This window comes from Perognathus longimembris, chromosome 19, assembly GCF_023159225.1.
Source record: "Perognathus longimembris pacificus isolate PPM17 chromosome 19, ASM2315922v1, whole genome shotgun sequence".
In the NCBI taxonomy this organism is placed as follows: Eukaryota; Metazoa; Chordata; class Mammalia; order Rodentia; family Heteromyidae; genus Perognathus; species Perognathus longimembris.
In genome coordinates this window covers 43,413,040-43,440,813 of record NC_063179.1, presented here as the reverse complement: position 1 = coordinate 43,440,813, position 27,774 = coordinate 43,413,040, and the positions used below count along the sequence as shown (strand labels likewise).

General features: G+C 41.0%; 1 protein-coding gene across 1 annotated transcript in view; it reads right to left on the bottom strand.

Moving 5' to 3' along the window:
• Positions 1 to 27,774, bottom strand: part of Mrps27 (mitochondrial ribosomal protein S27) — a 65,219-nt gene that overhangs the window by 14,817 nt on the left and 22,628 nt on the right. The window contains exon 5 of the mRNA XM_048368058.1: positions 1,639 to 1,753. Within this exon, the coding sequence (XP_048224015.1) occupies positions 1,639 to 1,753 (115 nt within the window). The remainder of the gene's footprint in view (positions 1 to 1,638; positions 1,754 to 27,774) is intronic.

Below are 27,774 nucleotides of genomic sequence, written 5' to 3'. Positions count from 1 at the left end.
CATTTCTCAAAGCAGTCATTCAAAGCAGAAAGAATCCCTTGGTGAGGGGTAAAAACAAGGCCTATTGGGATAATAAATCATTAAAGCTGGAAGGGACCTTAGAAATCAACTGGTCTTTGATTCCCATCCCTCACCAAAAACTAAAATCAAGTGGGCATTTCAATAATAATAATGAGAGGCAGAGTGTAGTAGATTTTTTTAGGGCAAAATTCATACATGTACAACATCGAGAATGAATTCTAATGTAAGGCATCGACTTTGGATTATAACGAATAAGTTAGTGCAAGTTCAGCAATTCTAAGAGACATGTCATTCCGGTGGTGGGGTGTTTGTTATGGGACAGGCTATGTGTGTGCTGGGCAGGAAATATTTGGGAAATCTCTGTACTTTCCACTCAGCTCTTTGGTAAACCTGAAATGGACCTAATGTGTTAGAATTTATTAAAAAAAAAAAAAAAAAGAAAACCCACAAAGAACAATTAAATTAGAATCTGAGGGGTAGAGACAAGCACCTGTAACTGTGAAACCTTCAAGTGACTAAAGGGCAGCCAGAGTTGAAAACCACTGATTCAAGACAAGCCTCTTAAGTTGGAGCTGGAAAAAGGAACAACTAGGAGAAAATTATTCACTGAAGTCTTGCCATTGTGTCAACTAACCCGTGCCTGAGGCCTTTGCTCAGTTTCTTACATCCTTTACACAGTTCCCCTTAACATACCATGTATTTACTCAACATACCACACACAAGGGAAACATGCTACTGTTCAGGCATGCATCTTTTGGTAACCAGCTTAAAAGGTACCTCATATATTTTCTAGTTCTTTCTTCCCAATTGGACTTCCTCATCTCAATTTTCTCTGGACAGGTATTCCTGTGTGGTACTTATACTTGCCTGATATTAGACTTCTCACTGAATCTGCTTATCAGCCCTATTTAACTTTATCAGCTTCTTGAGGGCAAGAACAGGCTATTACTCACTTTTTTGTATCTATTGCCATAGCCAATTCAATATTTCACACATAAATTGGGTAAAATGTATTCTACAGTCAAGTGGACCCAAATCATGGGAATGACAATCACTCTTCATAGAGGGGACCCAAAAGTAAAATCAATACTCTGTTTGAGCTCTAACTATCAAGGTCCAGACACATTACTGCACATTTTCATAAAAATATTGTTAAAATATGTTTGCCATAGTGTTTCATTTGCCAAGTGTTTAGTCTGAGATTGAGCCAACAATCCTTCACACTTTTATTTTTGATCCTGATTCTAGGGGTATAAGTCAGAACTTTATTAACAGAATGAATTACCTAGGGGTACTGTCTTTAAAAATTGGCCACATTTTCCCCTCCTAAACGTCATCAAAGGAAACCAGGAAAAAGATCCCAGGCTTGGGGATAAAGAATGAATAATCACCAGTTCCGAATTCTTCTGATTGAACTACCTTTTCACTTTTACTTCACCTTTCCTGGGTTATTACTCTGCTTGGAAAATAAACAGCTACAGACTCACACTCAGCTTGATCTGAGGACAAATAATTTAAAAAGTGATTTCCAGTCCTTTCTTTTTTTTAAAGCTGTACTGTAATATGTACAAACAGCACATTGTCTAAATTTGGGAAACATGCCCAGAAACCACTCACCTTATTGACAAGGGTATATAAGGCTTTGTCTTGTGCACCATACTTCAAACACTGCCTAATCCAAGTGTGGACAGTCCAGTCTTTTAGGTACCAGCAGTTGGGACTGTGTCGAAATCTGAATAAAGCACAAAAAGAGAGAAAACTGCTGTTATGATTTACATGTTAATGTCAAACACGTCTTCCCGATGGAAGGTCCTCATCTCAGAAAGTCAACAACCAATAAAACCATGAAAGTTGAAATTCATTAGCTTTAAGTTTGAAATGTGAAAGAGAAGGCAAAACATAAGGAAAAATTTTTTTACAAAACTGCTTACTCAATTCCCCTTGCTTCAATATCCTATTGTAATATGAGGTTTAAACAAATAATCTGGAGAAAATACTAACCATGGCATTACGTAAATATGTATTAGAAGGGAATATGAAGTTGAACTACCACTGCCGAAATAAAATGAAACATGAAGATAGAAAAGCAGAACAGTATAGAAACTCTAGAAGGATTCAGCTCTGAGTAACACTAACATTGTGCCACTTAAAGACTGGGACACTCTTCAGTGACTCAAAAAGGAAAAAAAAAAAGTAGAACAAATTTCACATTCACCTGCTCCAAACCCAAAATCCTGCTCAGTCCCTACAATGTTCCTCACAGCTCTACTTTAACCCTTTAGTCCATTTCTTCTTGCTCCCCACAGCACCCCATACGGCACTTAGAGGTCCCGCCTACAGGAGCCTACAGAACGAGTAGGCCCACATAAAGGAATGGCACTTGGAAAGGAATCTAAGCCCGCGTTGCTAACACCCGGGTGGAAGCTGCTGCCCTGCCCTCCATGACCAAAGAGGAAGCGGAAGTGGAGACAGGGCTGACTGGAGCGCTTACAAAGGCCTCTGAGGGCCCTCTTGTTTATTGGCACTGACTAGAAGGGATCCTGAGAGATCTCAGCTGAATCTCCTCATTTTCTTTAATTTTGGAGGAAGTAGGCCACTTTCTCAGCCCCACAAAAAAATAAAGCTGAAAAACAGGTAAAGCAAAAAATGTGGAGCTAAAGAATTCTAGGCTATATTTAAGAGTTGAAGACAGGCTAGTACTAGCATTTTTGTTTTTTTTTTGAGGCTGATTATTCAATCTGCCACCTGCTATTTCCTGCCATCTGCTATTGGGACAGTTTCTTTCAGAATAAATGCCAAAGTAAATCTGAGGAAAGGAGAGAATAGCATTTAATGTAGCTACTGGTGCTCGGATGGGGTATTTGCTGAAAATAATATCTGAAGATGTTTGAGAGACTCAGGGTGATCTCGCTCTTCACTGTACTCTTTTTCCTTTTTGAGACAGGGTCTCGCTAAGCAGCCCGGGCTGGCCTCCAGCTTTTGCTCCTCCTGACTCAACTTCCTCAGTGCTGGGACACTGGGCCCGTGCCATCCTGATGGGCTTCCTTATACTGATTGTTTTACTATCTTAGGTTTGGCTGGAACGTGTCTCTTTCACTCTAATTTCCTCCATAGAATCGATCTGTTAAATCAGAAAGATAAAAATGTGACGTTGAGTTCCGGATGAGAAGAAGGAGACGTACAGGAGGCTCTCCAGACACTTATCTGCTGATAGTCTCTGCATAAATCAAATAATATATACCGTTTAGTGTACCGTGTGTCCTTTCACATTTTAAAATAAACAACGGAATTATTTACTATTTGAGCCCTTTTCTTTGTTACTCTGCAAGTTTTGAGATTTAAAGCATGAAGGACCATTAGAAGGTCCTCTCATTAAGTCATTAATTTATTTTTGTGGTGCTGAAGATTGCACCCAGGGTCTTTCGCATGCTATGCTAACACTGTGCCCTTGTGTGACACCACTGTCTACTGTCTGTTGTTGTTTTTTAACTGCCAAATGGAACGCCAGGCATTGTCGTCAAGATGGCCTTACTTCCAAGCTGCAAACTCACTGTCAGTGTGGCAACTACAGGGTTCCGTACTGCTGACACAATTCAGGGCCCATACAGGTTTCAGCAAATCAAAATAGCGCTTCAATCAATATTAACTGCACATGTAATATCATTAACATTTATGGTAAAAATGGTACATACCATTAGAAAAACAACACACATACGTTTAACAATATGGGGTGGGCCACGATTTTCTAAGAGGACTGCTAGACACTAAAGGACTTTTGGGTTGTAGTGATGATTAGGTTTAGTCCTTTTTAATTTTTTTTTTTTTTTTTTTGGCCAGTCCTAGGCTGTGAACTCAGGGCCTGAGCACTGTCCCTGGCTTCTTTTTGCTCAAGGCTAGCACTCTGCCACTTGAGCCACAGCGCCACTTCTGGCCATTTTCTGTATATGTGGTGCTGAGGAATCGAACCCAGGGCCTCATGTATACGAGGCAAGCACTCTTGCCTCTAGGCCATATTCCCAGCCCCTTTTTAAATTTTAAAACAAAATAAAATTGCCAATTTTCACCTTTACCTAAGCCTGCTTTAAATCTAACTACATTTCTTTCTGTATTACTAATTTATTTGTGGTGCTGTGATTGGAACCACACAACCCACTCTAATCTTCATTTTAAACTGAATGTTTTGCCTTAGAATGATGTCTCCACTGACCACTGAAGTTTTACTTTCTAAAAAATAGTCTTTAAATCGGGCTGGGAATCTGGCTTAGTGGTAGAGTGCTTGTCTTGCATGCAAGAAGCCCTGGGTTCGATTCCTCAGTACCAACACAGAAAAAGCCGGAAGTGGTGCTGTGGTTTAAGCGGTAGAGTGCTAGCCTTGAGCAAGAAAAGAAGCCAAGGTCAGTGCTCAGTCCCTTCGTTCAAACTCCAGGACTGACCAAAAACAAAAACAAAAAACAGAATAACATATCTATGACAAGTTCTCTTCCTCCAGAGGAAGTGAAAAAAATACTTGGATGTGTACAGTCATAAATGTGATTTTTCTCACATTTGTTATATGAAGAATAACTAAGAATGGCAGTGACAACCTGCCTATAAACTTTTGAAACTCATTTGAAAGCATTCAATAATATTCTAAGACTAACCTAAACCCATGGAAGAACAGAAAAGTATGTTCCTCTCAACCATCTTCACTTCTCATTCTTTATTTCTTAGAAGCCTGAAAGGATATTACTCAAGACCTCTCATCTCTAACATTCAATATAACCATTTCTTTTTCTTTCTTTCTTTCTTTCCCCCCGAGTCCTGGGGCTTGAATTCAGGGCCTGGGCACTATCTCTGAGCTTCTCGGTGCTGAGCCACAGAACCATTTCTGGCTTTTTCTGTGTTTGTGGTGCTGAGGAATGGAACCCAGGGCTTCATGTGTGCTAGGCAAGCACTCTGCCACTAAGTCACCTTCCGAGCCTAACATAGCTATATCTGTCCAGCATCCCTGAGAGGTTGGTCAGGAGACTTGCAGGTCTTCCGTCAGTCCACTCCCTGACCTGGGTGGCGGGGGGGGGAGGGGGTCAGATGTGGCTACATGGTACGACCTCTGCTCTCTTTGTCCTAACTGTTAGAGGCCTGAAAAATGTCTGGGGCATTTTCAACGAACTGTCAATATGCTTAGGAATATGCAAAGCACACATACATTACAAAATATGCTGCCCAAAGAGGATTCCCTCCATTTTCCAGCCAGATAGCCAGTTACCTCCTCTTTAAGCTCCCATCAATGTTATAAAGAGAAACTAGTACCAATTTATATGCCAAACTATACGCAACATGCAACAAGTCAAAACACTGGGCCAGTAAGGGTACAATTTTGGATGGCAAGTATAATAAAAATCTCTTAGTCAATGATTAAGGGATAAAGCAGTTGGCACAGATAAACATGGGCCCTCCTCAGAACTCCACTACTAACGTGAGAGGCAGGTTCTGGAATGGGACCTTGCCTGGATCATTCTGTGGACTGTTGGCCAGCAGAGCACTCTCCCTTTGAGCAAAGAAGAAGGCGAGGAGAGAAGAACACAAGCAACACATTGATTCTCCAATCTGCTTGCAAATAGACTGGCTTTTGTTCTCGCCTGCTCTGACCACCAGCCTGGCAGATTACAGACGGCCGCTGTAGGAGTCCATTCTGTGTCCCAGGCCATCAGCTGTTTGCTTTCTTACTGCCTAGGTCAGCAGGCTACCAAGACAGGCAGGCCCTTTGAATACGGGAAAGACAAACAAATACATTCCAAACAACCCAACAATACTGTGTTCACGAAGGCAAGAGACACTGAATTCGCAACTGTGGGTAAATTCACAATTCTAAGGACCTCTGTGTTTCTTGGAGGAAACAAAGATACAAGGGAGAGAGAAAGAAGAAACTTACTTGCTCTCTAGCTCTATCACTGGTTCTAAAAGTTGATACTCCTGATAGAAGACCAAATCACACCAACAAATGGAAGACACTAAGAAGCTTCCTTTCTTCCCAAATCAAGCCACACTCAGAAATGTTTGGAGCACTGGCCCATACTGCTTCTTGCCGAACACTGATGCCAGTAAGAAAGCAGGAGAGCAGAGTTGCAGGCTACAAAACAGACTTAGGAGCAAAAACCCTAGATACTTTAAAGATGTCTTAGGAAGAGAGGGCATAAAAAAAAGGCATCAAGAGTAATGATGCGATAGAAAGGACCAACTGTATGTAAACATCACTTGTGATTGATTCCTCACTTGTGACCGACCATTTTATCACTTAATTTTCAAAAATGTAAATTATTGTTATTATTATCATTTTTTTTTTTGTCAGTCCTGGGCCTTGGACTCAGGGCCTGAGCACTGTCCCTGGCTTCTTTTTGCTCAAGGCTAGCACTCTGCCACTTGAGCCACAGCACCACTTCTGGCCGTTTTCTATATATGTGGTGCTGAGGAATCAAACCCAGGGCTTCATGTATACGAGGCAAGCTCTCTTGCCACTAGGCCACATTCCCAGCCCCTATTGTTATTATTAATGTGTTGTATGGGGGGGGTGGGGTTACAGCTTCCTAAGTCGGGTAATGAGCACAATTCTTTTTGGACAATGTCACCCCCCCTTACTTAATTAAAAAATATAGGAAGTAGCTCTCTTCTGTGGGATTAAAATTAACGTTTTGTTACTGCTTAATGGCTCAACTGGCAATGCTTATCAGTTTTTAGGATCACAAATTAAAAAAAAAAAAAAGCTCCAGGTTGAGCGGGTCTTGTGTACAAATACCAACGCCTGAAGCCTGGAGCTCCTCCATTTAGCTGCAACACTGGTTCTTGCACATGAATGAGCAAGCTTTCCACACTATTACCTGATTATGAGAGCCACCAAGCTTCCCACATGCACACGGCTTTCCCTCCTCCCTAGTGGTTCTGCAGCCTGTGGCAACAGGCTTTCCAGATGGTCCTCAGCCGCTGAGCTGGGTAGATATGGAGAAGGGAGAGGGGGAAGAAAGAAGCAAGGAAAGGCTGAGAGTGGAGAAAGAAGAGAACGGGCACCAGGAAGAAACTGCAGCGCGTATCCACGAGGCAGACTGCCACTATTAAAAAGGGCTAGGCGCCTCCCGGAGCCAAGGAGCAAGAGCGCTCAAATGACAGAATGTGATTCGACTGCTGCTATCGCTTTCTCACTCTAAACAGACAATCACAAAGAGAATTACTACCACTTTCATCCTTCTGGAATTTTCCTTTCAGAAATTATTAGTGTCAGAACTCACAATTACTAGTTACCTCCAAGTACCACAAATAAACGCATTACCATTATAAATTAAAATCTCTTTGATGTATGAGATCCTAGATTCTTCTTTCTTTTTTTTTCTTTTGCCAGTGCCGGGGCTTGAACTCAGGGCCTGAGCACTGTCCCTGGCTTCTTTTTGCTCAAGGCTAGCACTCTGCCACTTGAGCCACAGCACCACTTCCGACCTTTTCTATGTATGTGGTGCTGAGGAATCGAACCCAGGGCTTCATGTACACAAGGCAAGCATTCCACCACTAGGCCACATTCCCAGCCCTACTCTTGTTTTTAACAGTGTATAAAATTGTGAAACCAGGCTTAGTTTGGACAGAGATAAGGGCAATATTTTGGGATATGAGTAGGAAACCTATGAGCAATGAATTAACTTGTTTTAAAATGATATAAACATTTGTCAATGCCTTCTAAAACTCTGGCTAAGAACTCTAGGCAAAACTGAAAATCATGAGTAATATGTCTAAGACAAAAACGTCAAACATGTTAAGTAATCACTGCTATGTCTGAATAAGTCCAAAGAAGAGGAAAAGATACTGAAGAAGGAAACTGAAGGAATAGAATTTTCATCGCACTGAAGAAAAAAAGATGAGTATTTCTGGAGTAGTCTAGGCTTAGTGAGGTTGTCAGGATTAGGTTTGCCACAAAAGAAATGAGCAGGCAAAGAGCCTGGCCAGGAGATGAAGGACACCAGTGTAAAAGCAGAGAATTAAGCCATTGGAAAGAAGATTTACATGTGTTTGGTGTGAGATTATGGATTTCTTTAAGGGCATTTCTGAAGCAAGAGAAGCTCAGCACTAATCTGCTTTCTTAAGAATCAGGTTTTCTTTTTTTTTTTTTCATGTAAAGCAGAAAAGCATTTCAGTGTACTCAACATTTGGATTCTTTAAAGTCATGACACAGCTGAGCCCCTAGGATTCTTCTTTGAGAGCAAAAGTAAGACTGGACTTAGTTTCGGTTACACAAACCCAGGTTTATAGCTAGTTTCTATTTCTGTAACGCTTCGGACTCCCCTCATTAATCTTTTAAGCTGCTAAAAGGCAGGGAGTATGTTATCTATCATTTTGGCAAGAGTAGCGAGGCCCACCAAAATTTACAAATGCCAATAATGTATACTGAAATTAATGAGTGTTATTTGTACTTGACACTGTAAGCTACTTCGGATTTTGAAGTATTACCCTGTCTATTAATAGAGCTGAAGCCAGAGAAGAAATGCTGCCTTCTTTTGTACAAGGCAGGCAGAGATCAAAGCTGACGGTGGAGGAAGTGGACTTCCTATGTGGTCCCGGTGGAAAGCCACCTACTGTCTCCTCCCCACGGTGCACAGGAGGGTGAGTGACACATGGACTCTGCCAGGCAAGAAGTTCAAGGAGCAGACAAGCTTCCGGGGAGAGTGAAGTCAACAAAACCAGGGCTGAAGATGGAGGACATGGACTCAAAGGGTTCCCTTAAGTTCTGAGGCAAAAGTCTTTGGCGTGTCAACACTGAATGATACTGCTTGCTGATGTGCTTGTCTGAGAAAGGGTCTCGCTAGAACCCAAGCTAGCCTGGGGGCTTCCAGTGCAGCCCCGTTTGGCTTCTACTCGTCTCTACCTCCTCAATGCTGAGATTCTAAGCGGATGCCACCATGCCTGGTTGGAAGATTCTTCTGATTTTTAGCTTCTAATTTTTGACAGTACTGGGTTTTGAACCCAGGGCTTCACTTGCTAAGCAGACGCCTCTTGAACTATGCCCTAGCCTGAAAGATTCTTTGAAAGTGACCTAAGCCAAGGAAATTGGGAGCAAAAAGAAATGTATATACAATTTATGAATCTTAGTAATTTAGTTCTGGGTGGTACCTCCAATATCTACTGTTCATTGAACTGTTTATTATAGAGAATGTACTATTTACTAGAGATGTGAAATTCTTTAATTCATTTAGTTTATGCAGAGGTATCTAGATATCCAGTGAGATGAAATAATTGGCCCAGGATGAGCACAGTTAGCAACAGATTAAAAGACCTTTACTTTTTACTACAGCATCCCTACTTCTTTATTCTTCTATTTGAAGGATATCTTCAAACAGCATTGCAGCAGTTTTACAATGGCATTTAGCATGATGAGAAATCATCAAGGGCATTCTCCAGGGAAAACTACTCAGGCTGTAAAATTGCTCTGGAATCTCCCTGAACTACTATTTAACTTCAGAATTACTGATCCTTAAGTGCTTTGTTTTCTGTGTCTATAAAATGAAGAGGTAGAATTAACAGGATCGGAAACACAAACGTCCACAGGAGCTGACCAGCTAATATAAATGCAGGACTGTGAAGGCTCTAGGTGCAAAGCTGTCAATATTAAGATAGGCAAAGTAGTTTACACCTCCTGCAAATGAAAATGTATGACACAGGCTAAACAAAATGCACCTAACTCCAGCACTTAAATTTAATCCCTCTAACTAATAGTAAGTTTAGCTGGGTGCTGGTGACTCATACCTACAGTTCGAGCTATTCAAGCAGTTCTAGCTACTCAAGCAGTTCGAAGCCAGTCTGGCCAGAAGTCTGTGCAACTCTTACTTAGCCAAAAGCCAGAAGAGGAGGTATGGCTTAAGCCTTGAGTAAAAAAAGCCAAGTAACAGCTTGAGGCCCTGAGTTCAGCCCCAATATTACACACACACATGTGCGCACACACACTATTCACTCATTAGAACATCTATCATTAACACATTTTTATTAAGCCAGAAAAATGGCAACGATACAAATAAGTGATAATACCTTACTTGAAAATAAACAAGTATTCTTTTTCAGTCAACAGCTAATTCTATTCTATCCCACTCATCTCTATTCTTATGCCCTATGAAGTCAACAGATGTGTGTGTGTGTGTGTGTGTGTGTGTGTGTGTGTGTGTGTGTGTGTGTGTGTGTGTAACATGGGGTTCAGTCCAGGGCTGTGCACATTAGGCAAGTGCTTGGCTATTGAGATGCAGAGATGGCAGAGCCTAAAGCTGGAATTTAAAGTTTTAAGATGAAATGATACAATTATGAAACTTAAACTCAAGGTCTCTCAAGAGTAGCAAGTAAAAATTCCAAAATTACTGTATGCTTCTACTGAAATGAATATCTCTTTGTATATGTCTAAGGAGTCAGCCGCCCAAATGAATTCTACACAGAGCCCTATTTAGTGTTTTGTATACTGTTAGGTTTTTAAAACTCTGTAAGTAAATTACTGGTAAGCAATTACAATCACCCAAAGGAATTTCCACCAAGTTTTGATTTTTTGGTTTTGTTATCTGATAGTTCCTGGGGGAGACGGGTCAATTTTTTTAAAAAGATAGGGTGGAAGCTGGGTGCCAGTGGCTCATGCCTGCGATGCTAGCTACTCAGGAGGCTGAGACCTGAGGGTCACCGCTCAAAGCCAGCCCAGGCATGCCGAATCTCTAACTCCTAAAGCAAAAACAAAAAACAACACAAACAACAACAACAACAAAAAGAGCTGTAGCAGAGCACTAGCTTTGAGCACAAAAACTTAGGGACAGCACCCAAGTCCTAAATCCAAGCCCCATAACTAGAAAGAAAAAAAAAAGATAGGGTGAAATAGGGTATGTATATAAGGATATTAAGAAATTTCTCGGTTTCTAAAACCATAGAAGGACACAATCATTATCTGCCCTTCCAAAATGAAAAACTTGGGGGCTGGGAATGTGGCCTAGTGGTAGAATGCTTGCCTAACATGCATGAAGCCCTGGGTTCAATTCCTCAGCACCACATGTATAGAAAAGGTTGGAAGTGGTGCTGTGGCCCAGGTGGCAGAGTGCTAGCCTTGAGCAAAAAAAAGCCAGGGACAGTGCTCAGGTCCTGAGTTCAAGGTCCAGGGCTGGTAAAAAAAAAAAGAGAAAAACTTGTAAGATTTATGTTTTTATTTTTTAGTCAAGTTGGCTAGAAATTTTAATCTACTACTTAAAAAAAAATCATTACTTCTATGTGAAGGTCACTGTTGGATCTTCAGTGTCCCCCAGAGGCCCAAGTGTTGGAGTGAAGGTCCCCAGGGAGGCACCAATGGAAAGTGGCAGAACCTTTAAGAGGTAGGGCCTAGGACTGTGGGGCCCTGGCCCCCTCTCCTTGCTTTCTTCCACTTCCCAGTTATGAAGTAAGTTGATCTGTTTTGTTAAATGCTCCCTGTCACTGTCATCAGGACCCACCAAAGGCTTAAAGGCCACAGGCACACTCAAGGACTTCCAACCCTACAACGGTGTGCTACCCCGAAGCCCTTTAAAAAAAAAACAAGTTCATCATCTCAGTTATTTGTTAGCGTTATAAAAGGCCGGCTAATTCTGATTTTTCTTTCTTTCTTATGCTGCCAAATGGTAAAACTACATTTAATAGGCAGCTCTTCTATTTAACGCGAGCTAGCCTCATACCAAAAACTAACCTTTTAAGAACTGATTATTTGAAACAACACAAACAATATGCTACAAAAATTCTTAAGAATAATCAAATATAAACTTCATGTTTCAGGAGAGCTAATGGAGACAATTCTTTTTAGTACCAAAAACGAACGTAAGAAAGAACTGTTGCCCATTTTGAATATGAAACAGCTACATTTCTTTATTATTAAACCTTACACAAAGGTCTGAGCTCATCGGTTCTGGCCGGCAAATCCTCCATAAAAACAAAAGCTCTTAGGCTGGTCCAGAAAGGAGGAACGAACAATCTGAAAAACATCTTTTATTAGCTGAGAAAATTAAAATGATGTCTGAATGTACCAGGAGAGTGGCTTCAATGTGACTGCAGGGAGCTTTCCAAAGTCCCTCTGGTCTTCCAAGCATGAGTCATAGGAAAGAAGATACAAAGCTGCCTGGCAAAAACACAGCCTTTCCTCCTTGATCCCAATCGTGCATCTCTCTTTTTAAGGCTTTGATGGGTAATAGTTAAATAGATTCCAGACAGGCTTAACTGATGTGGTATGAACAGCAGGGAGGCAAATTATCTTTTCAGAAATGTCTATTGTTTGGCACTCACTGTAAGCCACAGACTCAGGGAGGCACCTTTCTGCATTCTAAAAAGGGCTGGGGGAGAGGAGTGAGAACCAAGCTATTCAAACACCTCTGCCCCAGCCCCGCACTGCACTGCGCAGGAAGGAGCAGAGCCCGGCCCCACGAGGGCTCCGGAAGTGGACTCTCCAGGGCGGCAGCCCGGGCGCTTTCTGTGCACACAGCTGCTAATGTTCACACAGCGCTCAGCAAACAGGCCGTTTTCCCTTATCAACTTCTGACCAAAAAGCAAAACAAAACAAAAGCAGTTGTGATGCTTTCTGGTTTGTCTTTTTAAAACAGGATCACACCAAAGAGACTAAACTAGAGAGAGAGAACAGCTCTACTTCGGTACCCATAAAGAACTGCTTATTATAACCAAATGGAGCCCTGATGAGGCCACGGCCCCCTCTTCTGCATCTGATCATGCGTGAACTGACTAGGAATGGAGAAATGATTGATGCTGGGCACTAAGTCATTTCCTACAATGACAGATGTGGGAATGTTAAAAGCCAAGGCTCTAGCCTGCCATCTTCTCATGAGGCTGAGATCTGAGAATCGCTGTTCAAAGCCAGCTGGTGTAAATAAATCTGATAGGTTCTTATGTCCAAATAACCACCAAACCAGAATGGAAGTGCAGTTCACGTGGTAGAGGGGCAGCCTCGAGGGAAAGCAAGAGACCCCGAATTCAAGCCCCTGTACTTTTTCAGCCCATAAGCCTAGAAGATTCTCTTCAATGGATGATTCATTTACACCGAATTCATTGTTTCAAGATACTTTGGCACAAAGCTTCTGAAAATTAGCTCTCGGTAGAGAAAGTAATCCAACCTTTCCCTTCCTAATAATCTTTGTTTTCTTTGCTATATCTAAGAAATAAGCAATGACAGCTAAGGATAATGCAGGGCCCTCCTCTAACTTTCCAGAGCTTTCAAGAAAGCTGGCTCCTTCCTTTCTCATTCAAGTCTTTAGCCTTTACTATTTAGAGTTGGGTCCTGTGCTGAATACTTGGTGGTGAATGTACCTTTACTTCTTAAGACAGAAAACGGACCACAAACCTAGCAAGGGGAAGGGCAGAAGCCACATACAAATATTGCTTGCCTATACATGTGAGAGAATAGGATCTGCCTTTACCATGGAAACCACCCATCAACACTGTCACGGGGCTACACAAATACCTGACGAGGTACTGCTCTTTATCTAATTAGAAGCCAGCCCTGACTCCCTCACTGAATTGGTTAAGTCATATATCCTGAGAATTATTTTTCTTATAAAATATAATCACAGGGTAACTATGAAATTCAAATGAGAATTAGCCAAGTGTTTTGATAGCTTTTAATACTTTTTGGAACCAAGCAGAGTACAACCATGTGCACATACAAACAATATCATTATGGTAATAATGATTAAGCACTTGATGGCAGTATGTTTGGTACTACTTATCTGCATCCTTAATAAGGCCAAGTGTAGCAATTAGCTTTCCATCACCATAGCAAAATACCTGACACAGTATGCTTAGGAAGTGAAGGGAAGTTTTATTTTGGTTCACACCTCCGTTAGTTTTAAATCTAAGACTGGGCGGCCTCATTGGGTTGAGAGTCTGGATGGAGGTGTGTGTATCATAGTGGAGCAAATCTTTCATATCTTTGAGCAGGAAGGAGAGAAAGATAAAGAATTCTAAGCCCCCTTTGCCTTTCCTTCCCCCACCCTTACAATGCTGGGTGTTGAACCCAGGGCCTTCTCCATACTAAGCATGCGTTCTAACAGTGAGCGACACTGAAAATCCCATAATTCCTTTTATCAGCATGTCTTCAATGAACTAAGAACCTCCTGCTAGGTCCCACCCCTTAAAGGTCCCCAACATCTCCAAATAGTGCCAGGGTGGGGACGAAGTTCCTGTGATGGACTTTGGGGGACACTCATCCAAACCACAGCATGAAGGCTCTTGTTGTAGCTGTCTTTGAAAGTACAGATATAGTTAAAATACAAGATTTGGCATCTGACAGAGCTTGCTCCAATTATGACCTTAGGAACCCTGGTCTATAAAACGAGGGTAACACATATCTTCACTTTGTGTGGTACAACCCTGGGTGGATATTTTGATTGAAGAGATTAAGACCTACATTGCTGTGCTCATACTTGTAAAGTGCTTTCACTTGGACAGGTCAGTCAATCGCAGTGGCACTCCCAGGGCCACCAAGCTGAATGTGAGAGCTCTCAGGATGATCTCTATCTGCAGTGCCAGGCACACGTCAGGCAGCAAACACCTGACTTCCACTAGCCAGAGTGGACGGCACAAAGGTCAGCAAGAGTGAAGAGTCCCTTGCTCCCTCATTCCTCTTGAGCCAGAATGAAAGGAGGAGCTGAAGGGGAGGCCAGAGGGGCTTTTGACAACCATAAAGACTCAAAGCCAACAGTCTAAGTATGTGCTAGTCAGGCTGTGACTAGTAGCGGGGGCTCTAATCTCGTCATGATATAGAAAGGTCTAGGAAAGACAGGGGTATGTGTGGTGGTAAGCGGGCAGTGACCTAACGGAGAGTTAAATGTGCCCACTAGTGTTCCATCCTTGGACTAGTCTCCAAAAGCTTGGCAGGGCAGTTACAATACAAGGGAGTTTCTGCCTGGGACCTGTTCCAGCTCAGTCCCCACCAGCCTCTGGCTATAGTAGACAACTAAAGCATGTGATGCCTGCAGGAGAGGAACTGAACCCCCAAAGAGAGTTTCCAAGCACTGCACGTGGCTCAGAAGTGGGCAAAACCTCAGGTGGAGGTAGGTATCTGTGTAGAACATGCCAATTACTCATGCAAGGCTGGAAATAAAGGGCCTGAGCAGCAAAGATAAATTATTTGCTCAAAATAGCCAAGAACTCCCTTTTTCATCATTTCCTACCAGCCTGAAGCTAAGAGGTATTTACAGCTGAGAGCTCTGCTTGCTGCTCACTATAAATGGAGCCATCAGTTATTCAGACAGTGTGGACAGAGCAGCTGACAGCAGTCACATGACCACAAAGGGCCACTGACTCAATGGAGTATCTTTGAAAACCAAATACACAATAGTTTTTCTCATGTTAAAAAATATGGATACAAATAACCACTAATAACTGTGCTTTAGGATGCTGTATTCAAACAGGTTCAAAAAATGAAAGAAAGGGTAAGCTGTTGCTATGGTGACCAAAGAATCTGATTATCTCGAAGGTTTTCTGCAACCCCTTGTAACCATAAGAAAGACTTAATTTATTAGCAATACTGGCACTAAGTGTATTTCTTGGAATGAATACTCATAAAAAGAAATAGCATAATAAAGACCTTGCTTTTTTAAAACTTGAGCCTTGAGACCTTTAAAAAGAAAATCCAACTGAAGCTCAACCCTCATCAGTTTGTGCAACAGTCAACAATTACTGAGAATGGTGATGGAGATCATGAGAGACAGTATTATTAATTCAAATGTATTGGGCACTTAATACTTGCCAGGCATTCTCCTAAGTACTTTAGGTACACTTATTCCCTTTTAAAGGGCAGAAAATTGAAATTAAGGCCGATAAAAACGTAGCCCAAGAGCCAGCAATGAATCCAACACAGGGTGTTTTCCTGTAGCATTTGAATCTGTTGGTCCACTGAGTACCACAAAGTAGTGACCTTGCATTTAAATAGCCTGCTTTATAAAAATGTGTCCCTCTGAATGCTCGAGTTGTACCTGGAGTGGCAGACTGTCCGTGAGAGGAATGCAGAATAAGGACGGCTAGTTCTGGTCACTTCAAGCCTTTGCTAGGCAGCCGGGCAGCCACCCGGCAGGATCTCAAACCCTTGCTGTTCTGGGCTGATCAGTTTCCCCCAGAAAGACTCTTCCAATATCCTCATGATCAGCTTTATATTTTCGAAAGAGTTCAGAATTCTTCTGGGTCAATGTCTACACAAAGAAAATCACCTGTCTTCTGTTAGGGTTGGGTAGAAATGATCTGGGAAAATCACCAGTTCTTTTTTTTTAAAATTAATTCATTTATTGTCAAAGTGATGTACAGGCGTTACAGTTACATATGTAAGGCCGTGAGTACATTTCTTATCAAACTTGCTACCTACCACCAATTCTTACCTAGACTTCTAATCCACTCTGTTTCAGCTCTATTAATATCTCTACTTTACCTCAAATATATGAGCCTTTCTGGACTCCTATGATATGGAAGCTCTCTTCTGGACTTCCTTTCCTGCCAGCAAACATTGTAGTCTTCTTGTACTGTTGTCCACTTGTTTTCTAGCTTCCAATATTTTCCTCCCTATGCTTCTTATTTCTTTAGATTTTTTTCTCCCTTTACTTCTTACTGTCATATTTATGGATGTTTCAGTACAAAGGAGAGATTAAGTATTCAATCTACTATGTTTAAGCAGAAGAATTTACAAGCTATTATGGCTATGGCTCACATAGTAGAGCATTAGCCTTGAGTGAAAAAAGCTCAGGGACAGCACTCAGGACCCTGAGTAGAAGCTAGGGAGGGGAGGGAAGAAACAAAGAAAAGCCAGCCTCTACAAGGAAGTCCCTAATTCTTATCTCTAATTAACCACCAAAAAAAACAACAACAAAAAAACCCCCCAGAAATGGAGTGGCTCAAGTGGTACAGTGGTAGCCTTGAGCAAAGTAATTTCAGGGTCAGCACCAGGCTCTCCAGAGTTCAATCTGTAGAATGGTATGTATGCGCGCGTATGCGCTCTCTCTCTCTCTCTCTCACACACACACACATCCCTAGATAACAAGTACATTTCTTTTTGAACAGTATCATTCCTTTCCTTGCCTTTTCCCAGTTTTTCTCTCCCATTTTCCCCACCTCACAAGTTGTACAGTTTATTTTCAACATGGTGTCTAGTGAGTATCACTGCTGCATTTGTTCACTCTTTGTCCCACCATTTTCGTGTTCCCCTTTGCCACCCCCCAAAAAATAAACTTACAAACAAGACAAAAGGTACAGAAAACAAAAACAGCAACAATGGGAGGGGGACTTCTTGCTTCCATTTTTTGGAGTTCATTTCAATTAAGTATCATTTTATATGATCACATGCACATAGCTATTGTGCCTCTGTGATCCTCTCCTAAGAATATCCTCCTTTGGATGTCTAGAGTACTGTATAATTTATCTTGTCCAAGTGTACTTTTTTCTTTTACCATCCAGTATGTTTGCTTGTAGAGTTAATTTAAAAGGAGTAAAAATTCAGGCATATTCGAAGGACCTTCTCTACTCTGTAGATCAAAATGTAGACGCTTTATCTATATAGGAAGGGCCAAAAAGGTATGCAAAAAGCAAAGAGAAATGCTCCAACATGTGAAAGCAAGACAATAGGAATAGCTAATCTAAGAGACTCATAGGAGGCAACTTCTGGTAGCGGGCTGCATAGAGAGCACATCAATGCCACAGTTTAGTTTCTTGGGGTATATGCGCGTGCGCGTGCGCGTGTGTGTTTTATAAAAGGGAGGGAAGGAAACAAGGACTGAAAGAGGAAAACCAGGGAAAAGAAAATACCCACACCAAGTTAACTATTCCCGCCCCCTGTGGAGATGTCTATGTGAGGCAGACACTCGAGCAGCAAGAAGGACCACTTCCTTACTCCTTAGTGACCTGACACGTGACTGCACTGTTCATTCCTCGCAAATGGCATGTGGAGTGGAGTGAGAGATTACACACAACCATGTCATTAGGGACATTTGATTTCCTACCAATTCAAAGGATAAAAATTCCACTCTCGTGCATTTAGTTCACTCAAAAATCAGGATTGCCATTTGAAATGTTTAATAGTCTTTTACTTTCTGGTTACCACTGTTATTTTCTTCAGATAACTGTCTGAGCCCAAGAAATATGTCATTTTTATTCACCAAATTAATGTACATGATTGAGCAGTTCTACATAGAAGCACTTACTGGTCACATCTAAAAGAAAATAAGATTTTTAGTTTGATTCAATATACACAAAAGCCTCTGAATAAGAACACCAAGGTCGGGGGTGCAGCTCAGTGGTAGACCACTTGTCTGGCATACATGGCCCAGCACCACAAGAAAAAACAATTACAAGAGTGGAGATCAACTAGAATACATTCTAAGCATGTGTGAAAATGTAGCAGTGGTAATTAACACAAGCTAAAAAATGTATAGCTAATTATTAGTTATAACAATGCACTTTTTTTTTTGCCAGTCCTGGGGCTTGAACTCAGGGCCCGAGCACTGTCCCTGGCTTCTTTGTGTTCAAGGCTAGCACTCTACCTCTTGAGCCACAGCTCTACTTCTGGCTTTTTCTGTGTATCTGGTGCAGAGGAATCAAATCTAGGGCTCCAGACATGGTAGGCAAGCACTCTACCACTAAGCCACATTCCCAGCCCAACAATTTATATTTTAAAAAAAGGGCGGGGGGGCTGGGGATATGGCCTAGTGGCAAGAGTGCTTGCCTCATATACATAAAGCCCTAGGTTCAATTCCCCGGCACCACATATATAGAAAACGGCCAGAAGTGGTGCTGTGGCTCAAGTGGCAGAGTGCTAGCCTTGAGCAAAAGGAAGCCAGGGACAGTGCTCAGGCCCTGAGTCCAAGCCCCAGGACTGGCCAAAAATAAATAAATAAATAAATAGGAATAGCAGAGGCAGACAAGGGGCTAATCTCTTGCCAAGGCAGTGTTGTGTCTAAACTCTATTGTAGGCTTGCAATCCTTGTTGTGTGCCTAAGTCTTTATTATATGCTGGAAAGATCTTGTTGTGTGCTATCTATAGTCACTGTTATTCAGGTGGTGGCAGGAGAGTCACTTCTGCCCAGGAGTCTAATGTAGCTTGGGCAGCACAGTGAGATCCTGTCCCTTAAAAAACAAAAGCCAGGCATGGTGGCTCACGCCTGTAATCTTACCTACTTAAGAGGCTGAACTCTAAGGACAGAGGTTTGAAGCCAGCCCAGGCAGTAAAGTCCATGACACAATTCAATTAATCACCAAAAACTGGAAGTGAAGCTGTGGCTCAAGTAGTAGGGTGCTATCCTTGAGAAAAAAAAAAAAAAAAAGCCAGGGGCAGCACCCAGGCCCTGAGTCAAGCCCCAAGACTGACAAACAAAACAAAACAAAAGGCGAAGAGTCTAATATTCAGTCAGTATGATTGGCCCCTCCTGTAAACAGTCACCAGAAAGCATGATATTGCAACTACTCAATGCCCATACTTCACACGGCTTTGTCTTCGGGTACTCAAAATGCCAATACATATTTAATATACTCAGTAATAAGAATCAGGATATCATCACTCATATGGTTCTGGTCACTGTCCTATTTTCTAAAAGTTATTTCATTGGCTTATCAGAATAAGCTTTTATAAGTTAATTACATTACCTCATTTTCCCAAATGGGGAACCTGAACATCAAAAGGGTAAATAACTGTCTCAAGGTCACAAAGTCAAGATGAAACAAGGGCAGAATTCAAGCCCTAAGAGTTTGACTCCAATGCTCTTGACCTTGTGGCTATACTACCTGGCACTGAAACTGGGAGTCTTGGAGACCAAGTTTCTATCAACCTTCTGTTGATAGAAATTGGAACTTCTTAAATGTCTCACTCAGGGTGGCAACAATAAACCAGGAGGTTCTATGCCAATTCAGACTACCCTTCAGAAGGGGATGTTTGGCTAGAAACTTGATTTGTCATTTCATAAGTTAAAGATAAAATCATTCGGCCTCAGTGACACTGAATGAAAGCCATTGTCTTCCAGCCCCAGAAGGCAATCTTACAAATAGAGGGAGCAAGCCACCTCAGCCCTGGACTTCCTACTGTCATTTATTAATGGCACCCAGACACCAGCCATTCTTGGTACATCCTCAGAAGTCACAGATAGGTTTCCTGTGAATCTGACATATTTCACTTATTACAGAATGGTGTGTTTTGGTCCCTGACAGATTTCTACATATGGTCTCAACTGCTATCAAATGGAATAATTAAGAAGAACAGCTGTAGCTTCTCTAAAAATTTAAATCCCAGCAGGTATAACAAAGAGAATGATGAAAATACAATTTAAGGAAGCAATGGGTAAGAGAAACAACTCAAGTGGCCTCAGTGGCCAGACAATCTATGACGGAATACTGTGGTTTTAGGAGTGTCTTACAATTACCGCTTCAATCTTTTGCTTTCTTCAGGTAAAAGCAAGTGTGCTTGGAATGATTACAAACTTGGCCCAGAGCTCTTTGATAATTCCATTATGTATATTAACTGGCATTTTTCCTTTTTACCCAGCTGTCCAAAGTCACTGAACATGAAGCAGGTAAGAAGGGCAGAAATAAACAGGCAAGGCGGACAGACAGTAGTTCAGGGAGGAAGAATCCCCCAGATCAGGGAATTACTCTGTGTGATCTGATTTTTAGGCAGTCGTCTAAGTGATCCTCAAAAAAACAGGCCAGCTATTTTCTCATTTCCTTGGAGCCTCTCTGCTCAGTCATGCTATTACACCTCCAGAATAAGATGAAACATTATGTGATTCACAGCCTAATGCATCTCTCCACTGATCATCAGAAATACTCTGCACACAACAACTAGATATGCCATTTTGTGTAAACTCCAAAATCTCAGCAGCCCCTAAGATGATTTCCCAAAGAAATACAAATGAAAGACGTGCATTAGATGTATAATCATGTCATTTATACATCACTGGCAGAAAGTCAAATAACAAGGTACCTGAAACTCTGATGCCCGCCCCGCCCCCTCCCCTTTCCCGTTTTCTTTTTTGCAGTGCTGGAGAGGGAACCCAAGGCGAGCACATGCTAGGAGGTACCCCTCCCCCCCAGCCTTTCCCAATGAATTTTGTTTACATCTACAAGGAGGTCTGGTGGGATTTTCATGTAACTCCACATGTCAGCCCTATACAAATGGCTGTTGTACCTTTGGGGAAATCTTCTCTTCCTTTTCTGATGTACTTTCCAGCTTTGTGAAATGAGCAAGTTGAACATCCTCTTTTCTACCTGGGCTAACTTTGGAACTTGAGGATTATATGCCCTAGCCACTGGCATCCAGCGGAACTCTACGATCCTCCTAAAATCAGCTCCCAAATCGTGAAGATTCTAAGTGCGCACCACCACGTTCGGTATTTTTAAAAAATGGTTTTTAGTTTTTGTGCTAAAAACAATACCAAGGAAAATGGAAATCCATTGAGGCAGAAGGTAAAATCACTATGTAACATGTGTTCTATAGAAAAGAATTTGGCCTAATGGTAAAATAGTCAAATAGTCAAAACATTATTACAAGGAATCTGGTAGTTCAAAATATATGTGGAATGCTGGGCTGTGTTTCCAAGGGCAACAAAATGCAAGGTTTCATTTACTTTTGGCAATTATTAGCTAAATCATTTCTATTTTAAGTGGCACCCTCACATGCCTCTGACAATTATTTCACTGATGTAATAATGCTAACTAGAAATTGATTTTTTAAAGTACAAGACAAAAGTTGGCACTGGTAATGTGCACCTGTGAGCGTAGCTACTCAGGAGGCAGAGATAAGGAGCACTGCAGTTTGAGGCAGCTCAGGAAGAAGTTGGGGACACCATCACCTCAATCCATGAAATAGTGTAGTGGCCCACACTTGTGATCTCAGCTATGCGTAGGCCATAGGTAAAAGGCTTTGAGTCCCTACTCCATATTTATTTGCCCCAGCTTCCCTGAAAAATAACTAGACTAATGTGAGACTATGTTGGCTATGAACCTTACAACTTGGGGGGCGGGGAGTAGGGAGGGATAAGCGGGAGAAAATGAGGGATGGGCTAACAGCATTTAAAAACAAATGTGCTCCTTACCTTACTTAGGCAGTTGTAACTCCCTGTTCATCACCTTTGCAATAAGATAAAAAAAAAATTTATACAAAAAACCCACACAAAATAAAATTAAAAAATAACGGACTAGAGCAAAATGGGGAAGGTGCATGGCTCAGGAGTCTCTCTCTAGTACACTCAAAGCTCTGAGTTCAAGTTTCAGTACCCTTAAAAAGGGACAACAAAACAAAAAATAATTGTTGAAAATTTTTAGGGAAAAAAAGAACCCCTCTTAGTAACTGAGATACTGTGCTGTACTTTTATACTGCACTTGGTTATAAGAGTAGATTAAGAATAGGAGTTTAAGCAGTGCTGGTAGCTCACACCTATAATCCTAGCTACTCAGGAGTGCGAGACCTGGGGTTTGAGGGTCAAAGTCAGCCCAGGCAGGAAAGTCCATGAGACTCTTATCTCCAACTAACTACCAAAAAGCCAGAAATAGAGCTGTGGCTCAAAGTGACAGAGTGCTACTCCTGAGCACCAAACTCAGAACAGCACCCAGACTCTGAGATCAAGCCCCAGGATGGACACACACACACAAAAAAATAAGAGTTCAAAAATTATTTTTAAAGAAGTAATGGCTCTGATATTCACGTATTTATGAATATTATATTACTGATTGAATATAATGTCTGTGCCATGATGGAAGGCAAGGATTAGTCATCTTTCCTGTCAATTTCCCACTACCTTACTTTCTTCCATGGCTGGAAGGCAAGTAAAATGGGATTGCATTTGTGGGACAATCCAGTCTACTGGAAATGGCTGCCATATTGACAAACAGAGCAGGGTCCTGAGTCTTGGTTATGAGCCTCTTAATGCTCCCTAGTCAGCAAATTCTAGCACATATGGCCACACATACTGCACTTCCTGATCTCTACTTGGAAAAAGTGGTATGGCATGATGGTTAAACAGGCCTTCAGCTCTCTAGCTATCTACTTCCTTGCTGGCTGTGTATTTTAGGCAAGCTACTTAATGATTTCTGATCCTTGGTTTCTTTATCTATAAAATGAGAAGCAGCAGCATATACACTACAAGGGCTGCAAGGGACTCCATCAGTAACATGAGATTTGTGGTCAGTACTTGGCAAAGCTGTTATTACCACAATTTGATGAGACTCTGAGTAAAGCCCGTTATTTTGTGGTACTCTCTCCCCAAACATACTGCATAAACAAAGTCAGAAAGATGGTTCCAAGGCTCAGTAGTAACAGCTCAGCAAACTATAAACAATCAGTATATACTAGGCATTGCTGAATGTTACTGATACAATGAAAACACCACAGGGCCACTTCTGGCCTATTGCCGGACATGATATTAGAGGATAAATGGGAGTTATATGAAACAGCCACACTATAATCAACAGCAATGAACCAACTCTAACAAGAATGGGATGATGGAAGCAAGTAGCTGGAAGAAAAAGACAAGAGGATTCCATCTTGCAGATCAAAGGGAGGATGAACACAGGAGGATGAACACTGTACTTCCAGAATTTCCCCTGGGAGAAAGTACAAGTCATTATTTCATACCTGCAAGCATGGAATAGAACCCTTATTTGGTTTGATGGTGTTCATGATTGATGTTCATACTATCAGATGAAAAACAACCCAGAAACCAGGTTTTCATGGTTCTCTGGTTGGTGATGTCTAGGGAAACAAAGTATCTCTCTTTGATTATTTTCTAAGGTTTTATCAGTAACAAAATAAACAAGAAAACACAAGAGCATAAAGTCCTCCACAGTTAGTATTTTTCATTGTCAGTGCTTAGTATCTAACAATGTGCACAGTAGTAATTTAAAGTGGGTCAGTAACTTAGTCATAAGACCTAAAGCCATACAAGTCTTAAAAGAAAACATAGGGTGAACCATCTTACATGGGATTTAGAATCAGACATGCTACTAAAAATAGAAACAAAAAAACAGACAAGCTCTAATTCATCTAAATGTAAAACTTTTGTGCACTGAAAGATGAAAAAGGGAAAAAGACAACCTATAGAATAAGTGTAACTTACAACCATTTGCGAATCATCTATCTAACATGGGTTATATTATGCAGGATATATACAGAACTTTTACAATTCAACAACAAAGACAAACAACCTAATTAAATAAGCAAAGCTTTCTTTTAATAGGTATTTCCTCCAAGGCCAAAAGAAAACCGAAAAGACACTGGGTATCATCAGTTATCAGGGAAATGCAAATCAAAACCACAATGAGATATTACTTCATACTATCTAGAACAGGTATTATCAAAAAGATAGAAAAATGCTGGTGAGGATGTATTAAACCTGGACACTTGTACACTGATGGTAGGAAAGCAACATGGTTCAGCTGCTATGGAAAATAATGCGGGAGTTCCCAAAAAGCTGAACAAAGAAATAACATGCAACTCAACAAATCTACCTATAAATACACATGCCTCCCCCACCCCGCCGCCAAACTGAAAAAAGTTAATCAAATACATACAGATGATGCTCATAGCCACACTATTCACAAAAGCTAAAAGGCAGAGATAGCCACCGTGCTCATCAGCAGATAAACTGATAAGCAAATTATAGTGTATGCACACACAACAGAGGAACGCTATTCAGCCATAATAAGAAATGATGTACTGACTCATGCCACACTGAAAAAGAACCCTGCAAACATGCTAAGGAAAAGAGGCCAGAAACAAATGATCACATGCTATAGGATGTGATTTCTATGAAATAACTAGAGTAGGTAAATCCATAAAATCAAAAAAGTAGACTATGAACGCTAAGGGGTGTGAAGAGTAACTGTTACACTCGGTCCTAGCTAAAAGGCAGAGAAGTAATTAGGGTATTAGGATTAACTGCCTAAAGATTATTGGGTTTTCTTTAAGGTGATGAAAATATTTTGCAACTAGATAGAGGTAGTTATTATACAAAATCATGACATCGTTATTGTGACTGAACTATTCATTTTAAAATGGTTAATTTTAGCCAGGCATAGTAGCTCATGCCTGTATTCCTAGCCATTCAGGTGGCTAAAATCTAGAGGCTCAAGGTTTGAAGCCAGTAAGAGCAGAAAAAGTCCACAAGACTCTATGCCCAAAATAACCAGAAAAGAGCAGGGCTGGCGGAACAGCTCAAGCAATAGCTGAAGGAGTAAGCAAGCTGAGGACCTGTCACTGGACGTTTGTTGCCTGTGAGTATTTGAAAGTCCTATGCGAATGCAAAGTTTAACACCACATATGGCCAATATAACCTGAATGATGCCATCACTAAATCAACTAAATGCCATCACTGTGCAAGTCGGATCAGTGCTGCTGGCTAGAATGATATAGCATTATGGTCTGAGCACTATTAAGATCTGGCAGAATTTGAAAAGGAAAAGAACAAATTCCCAAGGTTTAGTACTGTTTATAGTTTGGAGAGGAAATACAATATTTGTTGAGCAACATTAAATAATCCAGGAAAGATAATTCCACAAATGTGGGGTTTATGTTAGGGATTAATGATATCTGGCTGGAAAAAGTAGGTTGAAACAAATTATATAAACAGTCTGGGCTATCTTTGAAATTTGTAGTATCAAGAACAGGACTGAGCCTTGAGGACTGGGGAGACTGGGTAATCAATCATTGAATCTCTAACTTCCAGTAAATGGCAGTGGGTCTTCTAATGACTGTCATAATATATGAGTCACATAGCTTTATCACCTTAAGAAAATTTACTTGGACAGATGTCTCACAGAGGTAGAAAATACGTGAATGATGTTCAGATCTTTCTTTTTCAATTGAGAATCACAAAAATCTAAGAAATCAAGAATATATTTTGTAAAATAAAATCTTTATCTTGTGTCTTAATTCAAACAGGAGCCTGGTTCTTTATAAAACATACAAAGTAGACATACAACACTACTACAATTAACTAAAGTAGAAGTACTTCACTTTAAACTCATGTAATTTACTAAAATGAAAGCAAAATTCTGGTATTAAATTTGTTAAGGATACTTTTTCTTTGAAGAATTTTGTCCTTTTTTTAAGCCAAACCTGATAAAATATTGAAAGTACATTGCGAAGACCCATAAAAAAAGTTACAATTAGAGAGTATACATCTAGTTATGTTTGTTTCCAAGAACCAAAAAGACAACTGGATCCAAACAATCACGCATCCACTTTGTCTCTCCGTCCTCCTCCTAAGGCCTCGCCCTCCCTGCCTGACGTTCTGAATCTGGTGTGGAAGTAGGTTCCATATCAGTTTCAAGGATTGTAAGATGCAGCATAAACCTGTAAACAGCATTTCGAAGGCAAAGGCAGGCCCTCACGTTTCATGTGCTTTTTCATGCTTGGTCAGCTCTGGCTCAGTTCCTAGCTGAGGAAAAGGTCAGTGACTACAGGGTGAGCAGCAACGCAGATGGATGCAGAGATGTGTCAGTCCTAGGTTCACCAATCTCGCCATAGAAAACATACTTTCCCAAAGTGAGGCTCCCAACTCAGCCAATCAGTATCCCATAGAGACTGTAGCAAGTTGTAGCTGTTCTGTGTAGTTTCCCATCTTTATGCTAAAGATGAGGAAGCTGAGATGAACAAGGCTTAATAAGTAAATTGAGGAGAGTCTGACTGCAATCATTTGGTTGAACCACCGGGATCTTTTCGTACCCGCCCGTGCTCAATGCTAGCCTCTACCGCCACCATTGATTTTCTGCACATCGTTCGGTAATTTATTTGAAATTGTCTAAAAAACCTGCTCATTAAATGAGTTCTGATAACACAGAGATAGTCAAGACTTCAATGTTAGCTTACAGAATTCAATCATTCCTTCATCAATATTTACTGAAGCTCAGCTACGTTCCAGGCATGACTAGGGGTGGACAATTCAAAATCAAATGAGATAAAATCATCCCTCCAAAGTGCACCTTACTTAGTAGTTCTCCAGAAATACATTTTGTCCAAAGTAAGAAATGCTGACAACCAAAATCAAATTTATTGCTGCCAAATACACAGGTATCAGGACAAATGAAAAACAATCTGTACTATCTTACTGTTATAAGATCCTAAAAAATAGTGTGCTCAGATGTTCCTTCCAAATAAATATCCAAGAAACTATGTGGATCACTACAAAATACTTGGCCAAAAAAGATCTGACGGTAGAGGCCAAATGATTACTATCTGCAAAGAAAAATAATACTTAGAAATGCAAAAAAAAAAATGAGGGGGAACTTTTTAGAGACATTAAATCCTACTTTCACAGAAGTGCCAGCTTCGGCAAACGTGCACATGAAGATCAGTCTCAACAATTTTTCTCCCTGGTTTCAAACCTCTATTTTGCTGAGTTGAAAGGTAACTTTTTTGAATCAAGTCGAGTTCAATCTAAATAGCCTTTATTAACCAATCCACTCATCCTCCTTGGATGTATAAAATAATACAAGCTTCGGGGGCTGGGAATATGGCCTAGTGGCAAGAGAGCTTGCTTCGTATACATGAAGCCCTGGGTTCAATTCCCCAGTACCGCATATATGGAAAACAGCCAGAAGTGGCGCTGTGGCTCAAGTGGCAGGGTGCTAGCTTGAGCAAAAGGAAGCCAGGGACAGTGCTCAGTCCCTGAGTCCAAGGCCCAGGACTGGCAATAATTAAATAAATAAATAAATAGATAGATAGATAGATAGATAAATAGAATAGAATAGAATAGAATAATACAAGCTTCCATATATAGA